Raw genomic sequence first — 26,801 nt, 5'->3', positions numbered from 1 at the left:
ACTATTATATCAACTACATACCAACTATTATACAAACTACATAACTACATACCAACTGTGATACCAACTATATAACTACATACCAACGATTCTAACAACTACACAACCACATACCAACTGTGACACCAACTATTATACCAACTATTATACCAACTATATAACTACATACCAACTATTTTACATACCAACTACAATACCAACTACTTAACTACATACCAACTATTATACCAACTACATAACTCCACACCAACTATAAAACCAATTACATACCTACATACCAACTTGTATACATTTACATTTACATTTAAGTAATTTAGCAGACGCTCTTATCCAGAGCGACTTACAAATTGGTGAATTCACCTTCTGACATCCAGTGGAACAGCCACTTTACAATAGTGCATCTAAATCATTAAGGAGGGGGGGGTGGTGAGAAGGATTACTTATCCTATCCTAGGTATTCCTTGAAGAGGTGGGGTTTCAGGTGTCTCCGGAAGGTGGTGATTGACTCCGCTGTCCTGGCGTCGTGAGGGAGTTTGTTCCACCATTGGGGGGCCAGAGCAGCGAACAGTTTTGACTGGGCTGAGCGGGAACTGTACTTCCTCAATGGTAGGGAGGCGAGCAGGCCAGAGGTGGATGAACGCAGTGCCCTTGCTTGGGTGTAGGGCCTGATCAGAGCCTGGAGGTACTGCGGTGCCGTTCCCCTCACAGCTCCGTAGGCAAGCACCATGGTCTTGTAGCGGATGCGAGCTTCAACTGGAAGCCAGTGGAGAGAGCGGAGGAGCGGGGTGACGTGAGAGAACTTGGGAAGGTTGAACACCAGACGGGCTGCGGCGTTCTGGATGAGTTGTAGGGGTTTAATGGCACAGGCAGGGAGCCCAGCCAACAGCGAGTTGCAGTAATCCAGACGGGAGATGACAAGTGCCTGGATTAGGACCTGCGCCGCTTCCTGTGTGAGGCAGGGTCGTACTCTGCGGATGTTGTAGAGCATGAACCTACAGGAACGGGCCACCGCCATGATGTTGGTTGTGTATACCAACTACATAACTACATACCAACTATTATACCAACTACATACCAACTGGTACACCAACTACAAAACTACATACCAACTGGTATACCAACTATTATATCAACTACATACCAACTATTATACCAACTACACACCAACTGGTATACCAACTGCATAACTACATACCAACTATTATACCAACTACAGAACTACATACAAACTGATAAACCAACTACATAACTACACACCAACTATTATACCAACTGCATACCAAACTGATATACCAACTACATACCAACTATTATACCAACTACACACCAACTGGTATACCAACTGCATAACTACATACCAACTCTTATCCCAAATAGTATATCAACTACATACCAACTATTATACCAACTACATAACTACATACCAGCTATTATACCAACTACATAACTACATATCAGCTATTATACCAACTACATAACAACATACCAACTTTTATACCAACTACATAACTACATACCAACTATTATACCAACTATTATATCAACTACATACCAACTATTATATCAACTACATAACTACATACCAACTATTATACCAACTACTTAACTACATACCAATATCATACCAACTACATAACTACATACCAACTATAATACGAACTACATACCAACTGGTATACCATCTACATAACTACATACCAAATATTATACCAACTACATACCAACTGGTATACCAACAACATAACTACATACCAACTATTATACCAACAACATAACTACATACCAACTGTTATACCAACTACATACCAACTGATATACCAACTACATAACTACATACCAACTTTTATACCAACTACATACCAACTATTATACCAACTATTCTACCAACTACATAACTACATACCAACTATTATATACACTACATACCAACTATTACACCAACTACATAACTACATACCAACTATTATATACACTACATACCAACTATTATACCAACTATTATACCAACTACATAACTAAAAACCAACTATTATACCAACTACATACCCACTATTATTCCAACTACATAACTACATACCAACTATTACACCAACTACATAACTACATACCAACTATTACACCAACTACATAACTACAAACCAACTATTATACCAACTACATACCCACTATTATTCCAACTACATAACTACATACCAACTATTCTACCAACTACATAACCACAAACCAACTATTATATCAACTACATACCAACTATTATACAAACTACATAACTACATACCAACTGTGATACCAACTATATAACTACATACCAACGATTCTAACAACTACACAACCACATACCAACTGTGACACCAACTATTACACCAACTATTATACCAACTATATAACTACATACCAACTATTTTACATACCAACTACAATACCAACTACTTAACTACATACCAACTATTATACCAACTACATAACTCCACACCAACTATAAAACCAATTACATACCTACATACCAACTTGTATACCAACTACATAACTACATACCAACTATTATACCAACTACATACCAACTGGTACACCAACTACAAAACTACATACCAACTGGTATACCAACTATTATATCAACTACATACCAACTATTATACCAACTACACACCAACTGGTATACCAACTGCATAACTACATACCAACTATTATACCAACTACAGAACTACATACCAACTGATAAACCAACTACATAACTACATACCAACTATTATACCAACTACATACCAAACTGATATACCAACTACATACCAACTATTATACCAACTACACACCAACTGGTATACCAACTGCATAACTACATACCAACTATTATCCCAACTAGTATATCAACTACATACCAACTATTATACCAACTACATAACTACATACCAGCTATTATACAACTTCATAACTACATATCAGCTATTATACCAACTACATAACATACCAACTTTTATACCAACTACATAACTACATACCAACTATTATACCAACTATTATATCAACTACATACCAACTATTATATCAACTACATAACTACATACCAACTATTATACCAACGACTTAACTACATACCAATATCATACCAACTACATAACTACATACCAACTATAATACCAACTACATACCAACTGGTATACCATCTACATAACTACATACCAAATATTATACCAACTACATACCAACTGGTATACCAACAACATAACTACATACCAACTATTATACCAACAACATAACTACATACCAACTATTATACCAACTACATACCAACTGATATACCAACTACATAACTACATACCAACTTTTATACCAACTACATACCAACTTTTATACCAACTACATACCAAACTGATATACCAACTACATACCAACTATTATACCAACTACATACCAGCTGGTATACCAACTACATAACTACATACCAACTATTATACCAACTACATACCAACTATTATACCAACTATATACCAACTACATAACTACATGCCAACTGTTATACACACTACATAACTACATACCAACTACACAACTACATACCAACTGTTATAACAACTACAGAACTACATACAAACTGTTATACCACCTACATAACTACATACCAACTTTTATACCAACTACATAACTACATACCAACTACTATACCAACTACATAACGACATACCAACTATTATACCAACTACATAACTACATACCAACTATTATATCAACTACATAACTACATACCAACTGGTATATCAACTGTTAAACCAACTACATGACTACACACCAACTGTTATACCAACTGCACAACTGCAAATCAAATATTATACCAACTACATTACATTTACATTTACATTTAAGTCATTTAGCAGACGCTCTTATCCAGAGCGACTTACAAACTACATAACTACATATCAACTATTATACCAACTACATAACAACTAGTATACCAACTATTATACCAACTACATAACAACATACCAACTATTATACCAACTACATAACTATATACCCAACTATTATACCAACTACTTAACAACTGGTATACCAAATACATAACTACATACCAACTATTATACCAACTATATACCAACTGGTATACCAACTACATAACTACATGCCAACTGTTATACACAATTCATCAAATCAAATTTTATTTGTCACATACACATGGTTAGCAGATGTTAATGCGAGTGTAGCGAAATGCTTGTGCTTCTAGTTCCGACAATGCAGTAATAACCAACAAGTAATCTAACTAACAATTCCAAAACTAATTTCTTATACACTTTGTAAGGGGATAAAGAATATGTACATAAAGATATATGAATGAGTGATGGTACAGAGCAGCATAGGCAAGATACAGTAGATGGTATCGAGTACAGATGATGAGATGAGTATGTAAACAAAGTGGCATAGTTAAAGTGGCTAGTGATACATGTATTACATAAGGATGCAGTAGATGATATAGAGTACAGTATATACGTATACATATCAGATGAATAATGTAGGGTATGTAAATATTATATTAGATAACATTGTTTAAAGTGGCTAGTGATATATTTTACATAATTTCCCTGTCAGGACCCGGTTACGAACCTGGGTCTCCGGAGTGAGAAACAGTCACTTAACCAACTGAGCCACGAATAGTCAGCAGAACCCAGAAGATGAGGCAGACACAGCAGTACTTAAGACGGTGTATTTAATAAAGTAAAAAGGAGAAGTCCTTCAATACAAAAATGGCAAATCCAAAAGGTGGTAGGAATAGCACAAAAAAGCCTCAAGAGATACTCAAAAACAACAACAGAATTCCACAAGAGCATCCACCGGAATCGACAAGAATACACAGAACACTAGGGCTGGGTGCTAACATACAAACACAGAGCACAGAACTGAGGGAAACTAAGGGTTTAAATACAATCAGGGGAAACGAGGCACAGGTGCAAATAATAATGGGGAACAAGGGAAAAAACATAAGGTCAAAAAGCACAATGGGGGCATCTAGTGACCAAAACCCGGAACAACCCTGGCCAAATCCTGACATTCCCATCAATTCCCATTATTAAAGTGGCTGGAGTTGAGTCAGTGTGTTGGAAGCAGCCACTCAATGTTAGTGGTTGCTGTTTAACAGTCTGATGGCCTTGAGATAGAAGCTGTTATTCAGTCTCTCGGTCCCAGCTTTGATGCACCTGTACTGACCTCGCCTTCTGGATGATAGCGGGGTGAACAGGCAGTGGCTCGGGTGGGTGTTGTCCTTGATGATCTTTATGGCCTTCCTGTAACAGTGGGTGGTGTAGGTGTCCTGGAGGGCAGGTAGTTTGCCCCAGGTGATGCGTTGTGCAGACCTCACTACCCTCTGGAGAGCCTTACGGTTGTGGGTGGAGCAGTTGCCATACCAGGCGGTGATACAGCCCTCCAGGATGCTCTCGATTGTGCATCTGTAGAAGTTTGTGAGTGCTTTTGGTGACAAGCCGAATTTCTTCAGCATCCCGAGGTTGAAGAGGCGCTGCTGCGCCTTCTTCACGATGCTGTCTGTGTGAATGGACCAATTCAGTTTGTCTGTGATGTGTATGCCGAGGAACTTAAAACTTACTACCCTCTCCACTACTGTCCCATCGATGTGGATAGGGGGGTGTTCCCTCTGCTGTTTCCTGAAGTCCACAATCATCTCCTTAGTTTTGTTGACGTTGAGTGTGAGGTTATTTTCCTGACACCACACTCCGAGGGCCCTCACCTCCTCCCTGAAGGCCGTCTCGTCGTTGTTGGTAATCAAGCCTACCACTGTTGTGTCGTCCGCAAACTTGATGATTGAGTTGGAGGCGTGCGTGGCCACGCAGTCGTGGGTGAACAGGGAGTACAGGAGAGGGCTCAGAACGCACCCTTGTGGGGCCCCAGTGTTGAGGATCAGCGGGGTGGAGATGTTGTTGCCTACCCTCACCACCTGGGGGCGGCTCATCTGGAAGTCCAGTACCCAGTTGCACAGGGCGGGGTCGAGACCCAGGGTCTCGAGCTTGATGACGAGCTTGGAGGGTACTATGGTGTTAAATGCCGAGCTGGAGTCGATGAACAGCATTCTCACATAGGTATTCCTCTTGTCCAGATGGGTTAGGGCAGTGTGCAGTGTGGTTGAGATTGCATCTTCTGTGGACCTATTTGGGCGTTAAGCTAATTGGAGTGGGTCTAGGGTGTCAGGTAGGGTGGAGGTGATATGGTCCTTGACTAGTCTCTCAAAGCACTTCATGATGACGGAAGTGAGTGCTACGGGGCGGTAGTCGTTTAGCTCAGTTACCTTAGCTTGTTTGGATAACAGGAACAATGGTGGCCCTCTTGAAGCATGTGGGAACAGCAGACTGGTATAGGGATTGATTGAATATGTCCGTAAACACACCAGCCAGCTGGTCTGCGCATGCTCTGAGGGCGCGGCTGGGGATGCCGTCTGGGCCTGCAGCCTTGCGAGGGTTAACACGTTTAAATGTTTTACTCACCTCGGCTGCAGTGAAGGAGAGACCGCATGTTTTCGTTGCAGGCCGTGTCAGTGGCACTGTATTGTCCTCAAAGCGGGCAAAAAGTTATTTAGTCTGCCTCGGAGCAAGACATCCTGGTCCGTGACTGGGCTGGTTTTCTTCTTGTAGTCCGTGATTGACTGTAGACCCTGCCACATACCTCTTGTGTCTGAGCAGTTGAATTGAGATTGTACTTTGTCTCTATACTGACGCTTAGCTTGTTTGATAGCCTTGCGGAGGGAATAGCTGCACTGTTTGTATTCGGTCATTTTACCAGTCACCTTGCCCTGGTTAAAAGCAGTGGTTCGCGCTTTCAGTTTCACGCGAATGCTGCCATCAATCCACGGTTTCTGGTTAGGGAATGTTTTAATCGTTGCTATGGGAACGACATCTTCAACGCACGTTCTAATGAACTCGCACACCGAATCAGCGTATTCGTCAATGTTATTGTCTGATGCAATACGAAACATGTTCCAGTCCACATGATGGAAGCAGTCTTGGAGTGTGGAATCAGCTTGGTCGGACCAGCGTTGGACAGACCTCAGCGTGGGAGCTTCTTGTTTTAGTTTCTGTCTGTAGGCAGGGATAAGCAAAATGGAGTCGTGGTCAGCTTTTCCGAATGGAGGGCGGAGCAGCGCCTTATATGCGTCGTGGAAGTTAGAATAACAGTGATCCAAGGTTTTGCCAGCCATGGTAGCGCAATTGATATGCTTATACAATTTAGGGAGTCTTGTTTTGAGATTAGCCTTAATACATAACTACATACCAACGACACAACTACATACCAACTGTTATACCAACTACACAACTACATACCAACTGTTATACCACCTACATAACTACATACCAACTGTTATACCAACTACATAACTACATATCAACTATTATACCAACTACATAACTACATGCCAACCGGTATACCAACTGTTATACCAACTACATAACAACTGCTATACCAACTACATAACGACATACCAACTATTATACCAACTACATAACTACATACCAACTATTATACCAACTACATAACTACATACCAACTATTACATCAACTACATATCTACATACCAACTGGTATATCAACTGTTAAACCAACTACATGACTACATACCAACTGTTATACCAACTGCACAACTGCATATCAAATATTATACCAACTACATAACTACATATCAACTATTATACCAACTACATGACTGCATATCAACTATTATACCAACTACATAACTACATACCAACTATTATATAACTTTTATATCAACTACATTCCAATTGGTATACCAACTACATAACTACATACCAACTGGTATACCAACTACATAACTACATACCAACTGGTATACCAACTACATAACTACATACCAACTGGTATATCAACTGTTAAACCAACTACATGACTACATACCAACTGTTATACCAACTGCACAACTGCATATCAAATATTATACTATTATACCTATACTATTATACCAACTACATACCAACCGGTATACCAACTACAGAACTCCATACCAACTGGTATACCAACTACATAACTACATACCAACTGTTATACCAACTACATATCAACTATTATACCAACTACATGACTACATATCAACTATTATACCAACTACATAACTACATATCAACTATTATACCAACTACATAACAACTAGTATATCAACTATTATACCAACTACATAACAACATACCAACTATTATACCAACTACATAACAACATATCAACTATTATACCAACTACATAACTACATACCAACTATTACATCAACTACATAACTACATACCAACTATTATACCAACTGCACAACTGCATATCAAATATTATACCAACTACATAACTACATATCAACTATTATACCAACTACATGACTACATATCAACTATTATACCAACTACATAACTACATATCAACTATTATACCAACTACATAACAACATACCAACTATTATACCAACTACATAACAACATACCAACTATTCTACCAACTACATAACAACATACCAACTATTATACCAACTACATAACTACATACCAACTTTTACATCAACTACATAACTACATTCCAACTATCATACCAACTACATAACAACATACCAACTATTATACCAACTACATAACTACATACAACCTTTTACATCAACTACATAACTACATTCCAACTATTATACCAACTACATAACAACATACCAACTATTACATCAACTACATAACTACATACCAACTATTATACTGTAACGACGTTCTTCTTTTGTTGAAAGAGAGTCGGACCGAAATGCAGCATGGTGGTCACTCATGTCTTTAATGTAGAAGATAGCGATACATGAAATAACTTAAATAAATACAAAACAACAAACGGAACGTGAAAACTAATTACAGCCTATCTGGTGAACACTGCACAGAGACAGGAACAATCACACACGAAATACAAAGTGAAACCCAGGCTACCTAAATACGGTTCACAATCAGAGACAACGAGAATCACCTGACTCTGATTGAGAACCGCCTCAGGCAGCCAAGCCTATGCAACACCCCTACTCAGCCGCAATCCCAATAACTACAAAACCCCAATACGAAATACAACAACATAAACCCATGTCACACCCTGGCCTGACCAACTAATTAACGAAAACACAAAATACTAAGACCAAGGCGTGACATATACCAACTACACACCAACTATTATACCAACTACATACCATATGATATACCAACTACATAACTACATACCAACTATTTTACCAACTACATAACTACATACCAACTATTATACCAAATACATACCAACTGATATACCAACTACATACCAACTATTATATCAACTACATACCAACTGATAAACCAACTGTTTAACCAAACTACATAACTACATACCAACTGTTATACCAACTACATAACTACATACCAACTGTTATACCAACTACATAACTACATACCAACTATTACACCAACTACATAACTACACACCAACTTTAATATGAACTACATAACTGCATAAAAAACTATTATACCAACTACATACCAACCGGTATACCAACTACAGAACTCCATACCAACTGGTATACCAACTACATAACTACATACCAACTGTTATACCAACTACATACCAACTGATATACCAACTACATAACTACATACCAACTATTATACCAACTACATAACTACATACCAACTATTATACCAACTACATACCAACTGGTATACCAGCTACATAACTACATACCAGCTATTATACCAACTACATACCAACTGGTATACCACCTACATAACTTCATACCAACTATTATACCAACTACATACCAACTATTATACCAACTATTATACCAACTACATAACTACATACCAACTGAATTACAAACTACATACCAACTGATATACCAACTACATACCAAATTATATACCAACTACATAACTACATATCAACTATTATACCAACTACATAACAACTAGTATATCAACTATTATACCAACTACATAACAACATACCAACTATTATACCAACTACATAACAACATATCAACTATTATACCAACTGCATAACTACATACCAACTATTACATCAACTACATAACTACATACCAACTATTATACCAACTGCACAACTGCATATCAAATATTATACCAACTACATAACTACATATCAACTATTATACCAACTACATGACTACATATCAACTACTATACCAACTACATAACTACATACCAACTATTATACCAACTACATAACAACATACCAACTATTATACCAACTACATAACAACATACCAACTATTCTACCAACTACATAACAACATACCAACTATTATACCAACTACATAACTACATACCAACTTTTACATCAACTACATAACTACATTCCAACTATTATACCAACTACATAACAACATACCAACTATTACATCAACTACATAACTACATACCAACTGTTATACTGTAACGACGTTCTTCTTTTGTTGAAAGAGAGTCGGACCGAAATGCAGCATGGTGGTCACTCATGTCTTTAATGTAGAAGATAGCGATACATGAAATAACTTAAATAAATACAAAACAACAAACGGAACGTGAAAACTAATTACAGCCTATCTGGTGAACACTGCACAGAGACAGGAACAATCACACACGAAATACAAAGTGAAACCCAGGCTACCTAAATACGGTTCACAATCAGAGACAACGAGAATCACCTGACTCTGATTGAGAACCGCCTCAGGCAGCCAAGCCTATGCAACACCCCTACTCAGCCGCAATCCCAATAACTACAAAACCCCAATACGAAATACAACAACATAAACCCATGTCACACCCTGGCCTGACCAACTAATTAACGAAAACACAAAATACTAAGACCAAGGCGTGACATATACCAACTACACACCAACTATTATACCAACTACATACCATATGATATACCAACTACATAACTACATACCAACTATTTTACCAACTACATAACTACATACCAACTATTATACCAAATACATACCAACTGATATACCAACTACATACCAACTATTATATCAACTACATACCAACTGATAAACCAACTGTTTAACCAAACTACATAACTACATACCAACTGTTATACCAACTACATAACTACATACCAACTGTTATACCAACTACATAACTACATACCAACTATTACACCAACTACATAACTACACACCAACTTTAATATGAACTACATAACTGCATAAAAAACTATTATACCAACTACATACCAACCGGTATACCAACTACAGAACTCCATACCAACTGGTATACCAACTACATAACTACATACCAACTGTTATACCAACTACATACCAACTGATATACCAACTACATAACTACATACCAACTATTATACCAACTACATAACTACAAACCAACTATTATACCAACTACATACCAACTGGTATACCAGCTACATAACTACATACCAGCTATTATACCAACTACATACCAACTGGTATACCACCTACATAACTTCATACCAACTATTATACCAACTACATACCAACTGATATACCAACTACATAACTACATACCAACTATTATACCAACTACATAACTACATACCAACTATTATACCAACTACATACCAACTATTATACCAACTATTATACCAACTACATAACTACATACCAACTGAATTACAAACTACATACCAACTGATATACCAACTACATACCAAATTATATACCAACTACATAACTACATACCAACTATTATACCAACTACATAACTACATACCAACTGATTTACCAACTTCATAATTAAATACCAACTGATATACCAACTACATAACTACATACCAACTATTACACCAGCTACATACCAACTGATATAAAAACTACATAACTACATACCAACTGATATACCAACTACATAACTACATACCGAATTATATACAAACTACATAACTACATACCAACTATTATACCAACTACATAACTACATACCAACTGATTTACCAACTTCATAATTAAATACCAACTGATATACCAACTACATAACTACATACCAACTATTACACCAGCTACATACCAACTGATATACCAACTACATAACTACATACCGAATTATATACCAACTACATAACTACATACCAACTATTATACCAACTATTATACCAACTACATAACTACATACCAACTGATTTACAAACTACATACAAACTGATATACCAACTACATAACCATATACCAAATGATATACCAACTACATAACTACCAACCAACTATTAAACCAACTATTATACCAACTACATAACCATATACCAAATGATATACCAACTACATAACTACCAACCAACTATTAAACCAACTATTATACCAACTACATAACTACATACCAACTGATATACCAACTACATACCAACTGGTATATCAACTACACACCAACTGGTATACCAACTACATACCAACTGGTATACCAACTACATACCAACTTTTATACCAACTACATAACTACATACCAACTGATATACCAACTATTATACAAACGACATAACTACATACCAACTGATATACCAACTACAAAACTACATACCAACTGTTATGCCAACTACATAACTACATACCAACTGATATACCAACTGTCAGGTTTGTGGATGTGAACCACATTACATCAAGTCCCATAAGCACAGACATCACTGATCAGAGTGTGTGTGTGTGTGTGTGTGTGTGTGTGTGTGTGTGTGTGTGTGTGTGTGTGTGTGTGTGTGTGTGTGTGTGTGTGTGCGTGTTCATGTGTTTTAGTATGTACTGTATGTATGTATGTTTATGTGTGTGTGTTGTTGATGCTAGTTTAATTTGACACACGCTGTTCGTGCTGTATAATTACAGGGAGTCTCCTGATGTTGAACCTTTGCTGTTCTCACAATGAACCCATTTACTACTTTTATCTGTCAAACACAAAACACACACACACACACACACACACACACACACACACACACACACACACGCACACGCACACGCACACACACACACACACACTAGCACACACACTAACACACACACAAGCACATATACACACACAAACACATATACACACACACACACACACACACATATACACTCACACACACGTACACACACACACACACACACACACACACACACACACACACACACACACACACACACACACACACACACACACACACACACACACACACACACACACACACACACACACACACACACACACACACACACACATATACACACACAAACACTCACCAACCAACCATTTGAAAGGAATTCAGAGAAATAAACAGAGAAGAGAGAACACAACCCTTTCACGCCACTGGGAATTTTAATATTCCACACTTCTCTCCCTCTCTTCCCCCGTTCCTTTGTCTCTCTGATTATGCAGCTGATCCCAGGGTGCACTGCTCTCTGCGATCATCCACCTGTCAATCACACACACATGCACCCACCTTAGTGTCATTCTGCCAAGTGTTGATGTACAGGAGAAGATATTAATGGTATCATTGTTAACACAACACACACGTTATACTCTCAAAGTTAAACAGATTGTTTTAATGTTAAACAGATAATTACTCTCAACATTAAACATATAGTTTTAATACTCTCAATGTTAAACAGATAGTTTTATGGTACAACACTGGTAAAACATCTATGAAGTAATATAAAGCTTTATAATGACCTACTCTGATAACAGTTATGATAATGTTTATGTGTGGATAATCCACCCTACCACCTCTACACTGGAGACTGATGGAGCATCTATGGACACATCTCCTTCTCTCTATCCTTCCCTCTTTCCTTTTCTCCCTCCTTCCCTCTCTCCTTCTCTCTCTCTCCTTCTCTCTTTCCCTATGTACCTACATGGACATATCTACCTCAACTATCTCATACCCCTGTATATTGACTCGGTACGGGTCGTCCTTGTATATAGCCAAGTTATTGTTTTTATTGTGTCACTATTAATACTATTTTCCATTTTTATTTGCTAATCTTCTTTCTTTTTAACTGTGCATTGTTCGGAAAGGGCTCATAAGTAAGCATTTCACAGTAAAACCTACACCTCTTGTATTCGGCGCATGTGACAAATAAAATTTGATTTGATATGATCCATCTCCTCCTCTCTGTACTCTCTGTCCTCTCTTTCTCTCTCTCTATCTGCTTCTCTCGCTCCTCCTCCCTCTCCGCTTCTCTACCCTCTCTCTGCTTTTCTCTCTCCGCTTCTCTCCTCTCTTTCTCTCCCTCCTCTCTCTTGGCTGTAATCTCATGTGTGCTGATATAGAGTTTCCATGGTAACGCAGTGGTCTAGTGGCCTAGGACACACACAAACGCACACACACACACACACACACACACACACACACACACACACACACACACACACACACACACACACACACACACACACACACACACACACACACACACACACACACATACAGCCACAGGTGCTCCCCGAATTAGTGTAGACTTCCCTTCTCTATTTTTCTCTGTCTGTGTTTTTTCCATGTCTCCTTCTGTCCTTCTCTCTCTATCCATCTATCTTGCTCCTCCCCCACTCTTTCTCTCTCTCTATCGATCTCTCTCCATCTCTCCCCCCCTCTCTCTCCTCCCTGGTTTGATTGACAGATTCTGGGGCAGCAGATCATAATTAGTGATGCAGCTAATTTCCCACAATGCCCTGCAGCACTGGTCTCCCGCGGCGCCAGCGGCCCGCTCATACATATTGAACAGTATGCTAATGAGTATGCTAATTAGCATCACTATGCCCAGGTGAGCTGCTTCCACTGAGAAGGCCAATCAAAACACAGACAAACTGACCAATCGGATCCCAGAACACAGAAAACTGACCAATAAGATCCTAGAACACAAACACACTGAATATTCAGATCAAAGAACATAGACACACTGACCAATCAGATTACATAACACAGACATACAGACCAATCAAAGCACAGAAAACAGATCTCAGAATGCAGACACACTGACAAATCAACATCCAGAACCCAAACTAATATGGCAGAAATTCCACCTGGCCAATCAGAAGGTATGATGGAGCTATGACTAAAGATACTGATATCTACCCTGGCTCTCCGAACACTGATACCACATTATTCAAATCCACTGAGATCCATCCTGTCTGTTCGACCCAGGAGATCCATTGCGTCTTTCCAACCGGGCATACCATATTAATGATATCTGCTGAGATCTATCCTGTCTGTCAAACCCGCATACCATAGTGGTAATACCTACTGAGATCAATCCTGTCTGTCACACCAAGGATACCATATTACTAATGTATGCTGACATCAGTCCTATCTGTCAAACCAAGGATACCATATTACTAATATAAGCTGAGTCCATCCTGTCTGTCCGACACTGTAAACCATATTACTAATATCCACGGAGACCCATCCTGTCTGTCCGAACCTGGATACCATATTACTAATATCCACTAATATCCATCCTGTCTGTCCGACCCGGAATACCATATTACTAATATCCTCTAATATCCATCCTGTCTGTCCGACCCTGGATACCATATTACTAATATCCACGGAGACCCATCCTGTCTGTCCGACCCGGAATACCATATTACTAATATCGACTAAAATCCGTCCAGTCTGTCCGACCCTGGATACCATATTACTAATATCCTCTAAGATCCGTCCTGTCTGTCCGACCGGGAATACCATATTACTAATATCCACTGAGACCCATCCTGTCTGTCCGACCCTGGATACCATATTACTGATATCCATGTTGTCTGTCCAACCCCGGAATACCATATTACTAATATCCACTGAGACCCATCCTATCTGTCCTACCCTGGATACCATAATACGAACATCCACTAATATCCATCCTGTCTTTCCGACCCTGGATACCATATTACGAACATCCACTAATATCCATCCTGTCTTTCCGACCCTGGATACCATAATACTAATATCCACTAATATCCATCCTGTCTGTCCGACCCTGGATACCATATTACTGATATCCATGTTGTCTGTCCAACCCCGGAATACCATATTACGAACATCCACTCATATCCATCCTGTCTGTCCGACCCTGGATACCATATTACTAAATTCCTCTAAGATCCGTCTAATCTGCCCAACCCGGGAGATCCATCACATCTGTCTGACCCGGCATGCCATATTAATAATATCTACAGAGAGTCATCCTGTCTGTGTGACCCCAAATATAATATTAAGTAAATCCACTAAGATCTGTCCGACCCCCGATAACACATTACAAAAATGTAATGATGTCCATCCTTTCTCTCCGACACAGGAGATCTATCACGTCTGTCCAACCCTGCATATCACATTAATAATATCTACAGAGATCCATCCTGTCTGTCCAACCCTGCATATCACATTAATAATATCTACAGAGATCCATCCTGTCTGTCCAACCCTGCATATCACATTAATAATATCTACAGAGATCCATCCTGTCTGTCCAACCCTGCATATCACATTAATAATATCTACAGAGATCTATCACGTCTGTCCAACCCTGCATATCACATTAATAATATCTACAGAGATCCATCCTGTCTGTCCAACCCTGTATATCACATTAATAATATCTACAGAGATCCATCCTGTCTGTCCAACCCTGCATATCACATTAATAATATCTACAGAGATCCATCCTGTCTGTCCAACCCTGCATATCACATTAATAATATCTACAGAGATCTATCACGTCTGTCCAACCCTGCATATCACATTAATAATATCTACAGAGATCCATCCTGTCTGTCCAACCCTGCATATCACATTAATAATATCTACAGAGATCCATCCTGTCTGTCCAACCCTGCATATCACATTAATAATATCTACAGAGATCCATCCTGTATGTCCAACCCTGCATATCACATTAATAATATCTACAGAGATCCATCCTGTCTGTCCAACCCTGTATATCACATTAATAATATCTACAGAGATCCATCCTGTCTGTCCAACCCTGTATATCACATTAATAATATCTACAGAGATCCATCCTGTCTGTCCAACCCTGCATATCACATTAATAATATCTACAGAGATCCATCCTGTCTGTCCAACCCTGCATATCACATTAATAATATCTACAGAGATCCATCCTGTATGTCCAACCCTGCATATCACATTAATAATATCTACAGAGATCTATCACGTCTGTCCAACCCTGCATATCACATTAATAATATCTACAGAGATCTATCACGTCTGTCCAACCCTGCATATCACATTAATAATATCTACAGAGATCCATCCTGTATGTCCAACCCTGCATATCACATTAATAATATCTACAGAGATCCATCCTGTATGTCCAACCCTGGATACCATATTACTAACATCCACTCATATCCATCCTGTCTTTCCGACCCTGGATACCATATTACTAATATCCACTGAGACCCATCCTGTCTGTCCAACCCTGCATATCACATTAATAATATCTACAGAGATCCATCCTGTCTTTCCGACCCTGGATACCATATTACTAACATCCACTCATATCCATCCTGTCTTTCCGACCCTGGATACCATATTACTAACATCCACTCATATCCATCCTGTCTGTCCAACCCTGGATACCACATTAATAATATCTACAGAGATCCATCCTGTCTGTCCAACCCTGTATATCACATTAATAATATCTACAGAGATCCATCCTGTCTGTCCAACCCTGTATATCACATTAATAATATCTACAGAGATCCATCCTGTATGTCCAACCCTGCATATCACATTAATAATATCTACAGAGATCCATCCTGTCTGTCCAACCCTGCATATCACATTAATAATATCTACAGAGATCCATCCTGTCTGTCCAACCCTGTATATCACATTAATAATATCTACAGAGATCCATCCTGTCTGTCCAACCCTGTATATCACATTAATAATATCTACAGAGATCCATCCTGTCTGTCCAACCCTGCATATCACATTAATAATATCTACAGAGATCCATCCTGTCTGTCCAACCCTGCATATCACATTAATAATATCTACAGAGATCCATCCTGTCTGTCCAACCCTGCATATCACATTAATAATATCTACAGAGATCCATCCTGTCTGTCCAACCCTGCATATCACATTAATAATATCTACAGAGATCCATCCTGTCTGTCCAACCCTGCATATCACATTAATAATATCTACAGAGATCCATCCTGTATGTCCAACCCTGTATACCACATTAATAATATCTACAGAGATCCATCCTGTCTGTCCAACCCTGCATATCACATTAATAATATCTACAGAGATCCATCCTGTCTGAGATCCATCACATTAATAATATCTACAGAGATCCATCCTGTCTGTCCAACCCTGTATACCACATTAATAATATCTACAGAGATCCATCCTGTCTGTCCAACCCTGTATATCACATTAATAATATCTACAGAGATCCATCCTGTCTGTCCAACCCTGCATATCACATTAATAATATCTACAGAGATCCATCCTGTCTGTCCAACCCTGCATATCACATTAATAATATCTACAGAGATCCATCCTGTATGTCCAACCCTGTATATCACATTAATAATATCTACAGAGATCCATCCTGTCTGTCCAACCCTGCATATCACATTAATAATATCTACAGAGATCCATCCTGTATGTCCAACCCTGTATACCACATTAATAATATCTACAGAGATCCATCCTGTCTGTCCAACCCTGCATATCACATTAATAATATCTACAGAGATCCATCCTGTCTGTACAACCCTGCATATCACATTAATAATATCTACAGAGATCCATCCTGTCTGTCCAACCCTGTATATCACATTAATAATATCTACAGAGATCCATCCTGTCTGTCCAACCCTGCATATCACATTAATAATATCTACAGAGATCCATCCTGTATGTCCAACCCTGCATATCACATTAATAATATCTACAGAGATCCATCCTGTATGTCCAACCCTGCATATCACATTAATAATATCTACAGAGATCCATCCTGTATGTCCAACCCTGTATACCATAGTACTAATATGGACTTATGTCCATCCTGTCTGTACAATCGAGGAAATCAATCCTGTCTTTCCGACCCTGGATACCATATTACTAATATCCACTGAGACCCATCCTGTCTGTCTTATCCCATATACAATATTACTAATCTCCCCTGAGATCCATTCTGTCAGTCCAACCCTGAATTCTACCTCAAGTCATACACCAAAGTAACCTGCTGAACATTCCACTGCGAAACCACTATAAGTAACCCCTAACCCTACCAAACCACTATTACTGTCCCTTACCTACCATACCAAACTGATATCTGAGTGATGTCATTAGTTGTTAGTTTTTATCTGATAGCTGAAAGTAGTTGGTAGTTGATGTTAAGTAATAACTGATATCAGTTGTCAGTTAATTGATTTAACTAGGCAAGTCAGTCAAGATCAAATTCTTCCTTTCAATGACGGCCTAGGAACAGAAAAACATATTTTGGTTACTTGTCCAACGCTTTAACCACTAGGCTACCTCCCACCTGATATCAGAATGTTGATAGTATTCGTTAGATAACAACTGATATCTGATTGTTGATAGTATTCGTTAGATAATAACTGATATCTGATTGTTGATAGTAGTTGTTAGATAATAACTGATAACTGATTGTTGATAGTAGTTGTTAATTGATAAATGATCCTCATTGTAAAATAAGATTTGGTTCTTAACTAACTTGTCTAGTTAACATTTACATTTACATTTAAGTCATTTGGCAGACGCTCTTATCCAGAGCGACTTACAAATTGGTGAATTCACCTTCTGACATCCAGTGGAACAGCCACTTTACAATAGTGCATCTAAATAATTTAAGGGGGGGGGGGGGGGAGAAGGATTACTTTATCCTATCCTAGGTATTCCTTAAAGAGGTGGGGTTTCAGGTGTCTCCGGAAGGTGGTGATTGACTCCGCTGTCCTGGCGTCGTGAGGGAGTTTGTTCCACCATTGGGGGGCCAGAGCAGCGAACAGTTTTGTCTGGGCTGAGCGGGAACTGTACTTCCTCAGTGGTAGGGAGGCGAGCAGGCCAGAGGTGGATGAACGCAGTGCCCTTGTTTGGGTGTAGGGCCTGATCAGAGCCTGGAGGTACTGCGGTGCCGTTCCCCTCACAGCTCCGTAGGCAAGCACCATGGTCTTGTAGCGGATGCGAGCTTCAACTGGAAGCCAGTGGAGAGAGCGGAGGAGCGGGGTGACGTGAGAGAACTTGGGAAGGTTGAACACCAGACGGGCTGCGGCGTTCTGGATGAGTTGTAGGGGTTTAATGGCACAGGCAGGGAGCCCGGCCAACAGCGAGTTGCAGTAATCCAGACGGGAGATGACAAGTGCCTGGATTAGGACCTGCGCCGCTTCCTGTTTGAGGCAGGGTCGTACTCTGCGGATGTTGTAGAGCATGAACCTACAGGAACGGGCCACCGCCTTGATGATAGTTGAGAACGACAGGGTGTTGTCCAGGATCACGCCAAGGTTCTTAGCGCTCTGGGAGGAGGACACAATGGAGTTGTCAACCGTGATGGCGAGATCATGGAACGGGCAGTCCTTCCCCGGGAGGAAGAGCAGCTCCGTCTTGCCGAGGTTCAGCTTGAGGTGGTGATCCATCATCCACACTGATATGTCTGCCAGACATGCAGAGATGCGATTCGCCACCTGGTCATCAGAAGGGGGAAAGGAGAAGATTAATTGTGTGTCGTCTGCATAGCAATGATAGGAGAGACCATGTGAGGTTATGACAGCCAAGTGACTTGGTGTATATCGAGAATAGGAGAGGGCCTAGAACAGAGCCCTGGGGGACACCAGTGGTGAGAGCGCGTGGCGAGGAGACAGATTCTCGCCACGCCACCTGGTAGGAGTGACCTGTCAGGTAGGACGCAATCCAAGCGTGGGCCGCGCCGGAGATGCCCAACTCGGAGAGGGTGGAGAGGAGGATCTGATGGTTCACAGTATCGAAGGCAGCCGATAGGTCTAGAAGGATGAGAGCAGAGGAGAGAGAGTTAGCTTTAGCAGTGCGGAGCGCCTCCGTGATACAGAGAAGAGCAGTCTCAGTTGAATGACTAGTCTTGAAACCTGACTGATTTGGATCAAGAAGGTCATTCTGAGAGAGATAGCGGGAGAGCTGGCCAAGGACGGCACGTTCAAGAGTTTTGGAGAGAAAAGAAAGAAGGGATACTGGTCTGTAGTTGTTGACATCGGAGGGATCGAGTGTAGGTTTTTTCAGAAGGGGTGCAACTCTCGCTCTCTTGAAGACGGAAGGGACGTAGCCAGCGGTCAGGGATGAGTTGATGAGCGAGGTGAGGTAAGGGAGAAGGTCTCCGGAAATGGTCTGGAGAAGAGAGGAGGGGATAGGGTCAAGCGGGCAGGTTGTTGGGCGGCCGGCCGTCACAAGAAGCGAGATTTCATCTGGAGAGAGAGGGGAGAAAGAGGTCAGAGCATAGGGTAGGGCAGTGTGAGCAGAACCAGCGGTGTCGTTTGACTTAGCAAACGAGGATCGGATGTCGTCGACCTTCTTTTCAAAATGGTTGACGAAGTCATCTGCAGAGAGGGAGGAGGGGGGGAGGGGGAGGAGGATTCAGGAGGGAGGAGAAGGTGGCATAGAGCTTCCTAGGGTTAGAGGCAGATGCTTGGAATTTAGAGTGGTAGAAAGTGGCTTTAGCAGCAGAGACAGAGGAGGAAAATGTAGAGAGGAGGGAGTGAAAGGATGCCAGGTCCGCAGGAGGCGAGTTTTCCTCCATTTCCGCTCGGCTGCCCGGAGCCCTGTTCTGTGAGCTCGCAATGAGTTGTCGAGCCACGGAGCGGGAGGGGAGGACCGAGCCGGCCTGGAGGATAGGGGACATAGAGAGTCAAAGGATGCAGAAAGGGAAGAGAGGAGGGTTGAGGAGGCAGAATCAGGAGATAGGTTGGAGAAGGTTTGAGCAGAGGGAAGAGATGATAGGATGGAAGAGGAGAGAGTAGCGGGGAGAGAGAGCGAAGGTTGGGACGGCGCGATACCATCCGAGTAGGGGCAGTGTGGGAAGTGTTGGATGAGAGCGAGAGGGAAAAGGATACAAGGTAGTGGTCGGAGACTTGGAGGGGAGTTGCAATGAGGTTAGTGGAAGAACAGCATCTAGTAAAGATGAGGTCGAGCGTATTGCCTGCCTTGTGAGTAGGGGGGGAAGGTGAGAGGGTGAGGTCAAAAGAGGAGAGGAGTGGAAAGAAGGAGGCAGAGAGGAATGAGTCAAAGGTAGACGTGGGGAGGTTAAAGTCGCCCAGGACTGTGAGAGGTGAGCCGTCCTCAGGAAAGGAGCTTATCAAGGCATCAAGCTCATTGATGAACTCTCCGAGGGAACCTGGAGGGCGATAAATGATAAGGATGTTAAGCTTGAAAGGGCTGGTAACTGTGACAGCACTGTGACAGCATGGAATTCAAAGGAGGCGATAGACAGATGGGTAAGGGGAGAAAGAGAGAATGACCACTTGGGAGAGATGAGGATCCCGGTGCCACCACCCCGCTGACCAGAAGCTCTCGGGGTGTGCGAGAACAAGTGGGCGGACGAAGAGAGAGCAGTAGGAGTAGCAGTGTTATCTGTGGTGATCCATGTTTCCGTCAGTGCCAAGAAGTCGAGGGACTGGAGGGAGGCATAGGCTGAGATGAACTCTGCCTTGTTGGCCGCAGATCGGCAGTTCCAGAGGCTACCGGAGACCTGGAACTCCACGTGGGTCGTGCGCACTGGGACCACCAGATTAGGGTGGCCGCGGCCACGCGGTGTGGAGCGTTTGTATGGTCTGTGCAGAGAGGAGAGAACAGGGATAGATAGACACATAGTTGACAGGCTACAGAAGAGGCTACGCTAATGCAAAGGAGATTGGAATGACAAGTGGACTACACGTCTCGAATGTTCAGAAAGTTAAGCTTACGTAGCAAGAATCTTATTGACTAAAATGATTGAAATGATACAGTACTGCTGGAGTAGGCTAGCCGGCAGTGGCTGCGTTGTTGACTTTGTAGGCTAGCTGGCAGTGGCTGCGTTGTTGACACTACACTAATCAAGTCGTTCCGTCGAGTGTAATAGTTTCTACAGTGCTGCTATTCGGGGCTAGCTGGCTAGCTAGCAGTGTTGATTACGTTACGTTACGTTAAAAGAACGACAATAGCTGGCTAGCTAACCTAGAAAATCGCTCTAGACTACACAATTGTCTTAGATACAAAGACGGCTATGTAGCTAGCTAGCTACGATCAAACAAATCAAACCGTTGTACTGTAATGAAGTGAAATGAAAATGTGATACTACCTGTGGAGCGAAGCGGAATGTTGACCGGGTTGTTGAAGTTCTATTCGGTAGACGTTGGCTAGCTGTTGGCTAGCTAGCTAGCAGTATCTCCTACGTTAAGGACGACAAATAGCTGGCTAGCTAACCTCGGTAAATTAAGATAATCACTCTAAGTCTACGCACTCTAAACTACACAATTATCTTGGATACGAAGACAGCAAAGACAACTATGTAGCTAGCTAACACTACACTAATCGAGTCGTTCAGTTGAGTGTAATAGTTTCTACAGTGCTGGTAGACGGTGGACGTTAGCTAGCTGCTGGGCAGATAGCAGTGTAGACTACGTTAGGACGACGAAATACGATAATTACGCAATTAAATAATGGTTAAATACAAAAATAGTAATTGTTAGATGATAACTAATATCTGAAAATTGATGGTAGCTGTTAATTGATATCTGATATTTGATAGTAGTTGTTAATTGATAATTGATATCTGATTGTTGATAGTAGTTGTTAAATTAAAACTGATATCTGATAGTAGTTTTATATGATAACTAATATCTGATTGTTGACAGTAGTTGTTAATTGATATCTGATATCTGATAATAGTTTTCAGTTGATAACTGATACCTGATTGTTGATAGTAGTTGATAACTGATGCATGATTGTTGATAGTAGTTGTTAAATTATAACTGATATCTGATTGTTGATTGTAGTTGTTAGTTGATAACTGATAGCAGATAACTAATATGTGATAGTCCATGTGAATATGTGGTATAAGATGTCTGGTGTGTGTAGTTAATTGCTGGAACAGCATTCAGAGACTCTGTAAATTGTGTGTTTGAGTGTATGTTAGTGTGTATTTGTGCTTGTGATTGAGAATTGTGGTTGTGTTCCCCTGAGAGATACTCCATTAATTGTGAAGAGAAGCAGCCTGAGGGCGACACTAGAGACCTGAACACAGACAGACAACTGACAGCCTCGCTCCCTCCCTCTTTTCTCTCCTTACCTCTCTTTACCTCTCTCTCTTTACCTCTCTCTCTCTACCTCTCTCTTTACCTCTCTCTCTACATCTCTCTCTTTACCCCTCTCTCTACCTCTCTCTCTCTACCTCTCTCTCTCTTTACCTCTCTCTCTACCTCTCTCTCTCTACCTCTCTCTCTCTACCTCACTCTCTTTACCTCTCTCTCTCTACCTCTCTCTCTCTTTACCCCTCTCTCTCTATACCTCTCTGTCTCTGTCTCTCTCTCTGTCTCTCTCTCTCTCTCTCTCTCTCTCTCTCTCTCTCTCTCTCTCTCCCCCCCTCTCCCTCTCTCTGCAGTGAGTTATTCTGTCCAGTAGAGGGGGCAGCAGCAGTGTTGTGGATGTACACAACATTGTCAGAAAGATAATGGGGTTTATAGGACTTATAATCAATGGATACACTAGGAAAGGATTGAAGTGCATTTTGTGTGAGGTCTACACACACACACACACACACACACACACACACACACACACACACACACACACACACACACACACACACACACACACACACACACACACACACACACACACGCACACATACACACACACACACGCACACATACACACGCACACAGACACACAGATGTAGCAGATGGTAGGGATTAGTGTGTGTGTGAGTGTGTAGCCTCAGGCTATGTTCAACAATGCATTATTCCTGAGTGCACCAGTTAAGAGGGGCACTCCATCACCATGGTGACCACAGACTCTGTTGTAAAAACACAGTTAAATATTTTAGTTTGTTTTATATTTTGTATATAATAGGGTTAGGGTTAGTTACAGCTGTAGTATAATAACAATAGAAATGTCCCATCGGGCAAAACCCTGACGTAACATCTTATCAGCATCTAATTTTGGTTGTTAGTTAATATAGCTGCTAGTAAACATCAATTCAACTTGAAATGGAACAAACCTTCAAATAACACGCTGTCAAGGAAACACGCTGAGGAGGAAAGGAACACTCAGTCTGCTCCCTGGTTGGACAGCCGGGTTCCTTTCCTCCTGTCCTCAGTCTGCTCCCTGGTTGGACAGCCAGGTTCCTTTCCTCCTGTCCTCAGTCTGCTCCCTGATTGGACAGCCAGGTTCCTTTCCTCCTGTCCTCAGTCTGCTCCCTGATTGGACAGCCAGGTTCCTTTGCTCCTGTCCTCAGTCTGCTCCCTGATTGGACAGCCAGGTTCCTTTGCTCCTGTCCTCAGTCTGCTCCCTGATTTGACAGCCAGGTTCCTTTCCTCCTGTCCTCAGTCTGCTCCCTGATTGGACAGCCAGGTTCCTTTGCTCCTGTCCTCAGTCTGCTCCCTGATTGGACAGTCGGGTTCCTTTCCTCCTGTCCTCAGTCTGCTCCCTGATTGGACAGCCGGGTTCCTTTCCTCCTGTCCTCAGTCTGCTCTCTGATTGGACAGCCGGGTTCCTTTCCTCCTGTCCTCAGTGTGCTCCCTGGTTGGACAGCCGGGTTCCTTTCCTTCTGTCCTCGAGCTGTGTGCTAATAGTTTAAACAGACACATCGGTACATTCAACTTGTCAACACTTATTACAAAAACAAGTAGTGATGAAGTCAATCTCCTGACACTGTCGTAGTCCATGTGGGGTCAAACGACTTCAAGAGGGCTAGCTTTGAAAATGGATTTTCAAGAACTGATTTTAGCATTAAAAGACTCCTTAAATGGTCAATAATTTCAGGTCCAGTACCATCGTTGGGCCGCGGGTGTGAAAGATTCAGCAGACTACTGGATTTACACATCTGGAGTAACTTTCATTGATAACTTTGACACATTCTGGAAACAGAAGATACTCTACAGGAATGACGGTCCATCCAAATCATCTTGGCTCCTAGACTCTGTCCACACATGTCAAGGCTGCTTTGAAACAATGACTGGTAAATGATCCAAGACCAGCTCAGATAAAACCTCTTTGGGATAGGGGGCAGCATTTTCACTTTTGGATATATAGCGTGCCCAATTTCAACTTCCTGCTACTCATGCCAGGAATATATGATATACATATGATTAGTTGGTGTGGATAGAAAACACTGAAGTTTCTAAAACTGTTTCAAATATCTTACTTGTGTGATTTAATGAAAGATTGAATTTTATTTGAATCTGGCGTTCTGCATTTCCCCAGGCAATTGGCCAGTTGAGACGCTAGCGTCTCCATATCCTTAAGAGGATATTATTAATATCTACCATTGTGACAATGAGTCGTCATAACGCTGCATCAAATGTACATGTTCTTAAGGGCATTGGCAAACACAATGTAAGTAATTTAATTTATGTACCCCTAACTGCACCGAATACATCTGTTTATCCTATAGCTACTGTAAGCAGTAATCATGAGCCTATGGACCAGAGTTACACTGTTAGCACTGAGGCGGTGTGCCTCTGATTAGCTTCCCAGTAAAGCATTAAAATCAATCAAGCAACCCAGAGAAGTGCTAAAAATGTCCAATATTAACATATGTAGCCTAAGAAACCAGGTCCATGAAGTCAATAACTTGCTTGTGACAGATGACATTA

General features: G+C 41.0%; 1 protein-coding gene across 1 annotated transcript in view; it reads right to left on the bottom strand.

Annotated features, from left to right (window-relative positions):
• tfap2d (transcription factor AP-2 delta (activating enhancer binding protein 2 delta)) overlaps positions 1-25,361 on the bottom strand; it is an 89,407-nt gene extending 64,046 nt beyond the window's left edge. Inside the window, exons 1-2 of the mRNA XM_064990461.1 lie at positions 25,205-25,361; positions 13,234-13,398 (exon numbers count right to left, since the gene is read on the bottom strand). Of these exons, the coding sequence (XP_064846533.1) occupies positions 13,234-13,236 (3 nt within the window). The 5' untranslated portion in view covers positions 13,237-13,398; positions 25,205-25,361. The remainder of the gene's footprint in view (positions 1-13,233; positions 13,399-25,204) is intronic.
• Between the last annotated feature and the right edge of the window lie 1,440 nt (positions 25,362-26,801).

The sequence above is a fragment of the Oncorhynchus masou genome, chromosome 16, assembly GCF_036934945.1.
Source record: "Oncorhynchus masou masou isolate Uvic2021 chromosome 16, UVic_Omas_1.1, whole genome shotgun sequence".
Classification (NCBI taxonomy): domain Eukaryota; kingdom Metazoa; phylum Chordata; class Actinopteri; order Salmoniformes; family Salmonidae; genus Oncorhynchus; species Oncorhynchus masou.
Note: the sequence above shows the minus strand (reverse complement) of the source record. Positions and strands in the feature narration are given on the sequence as shown.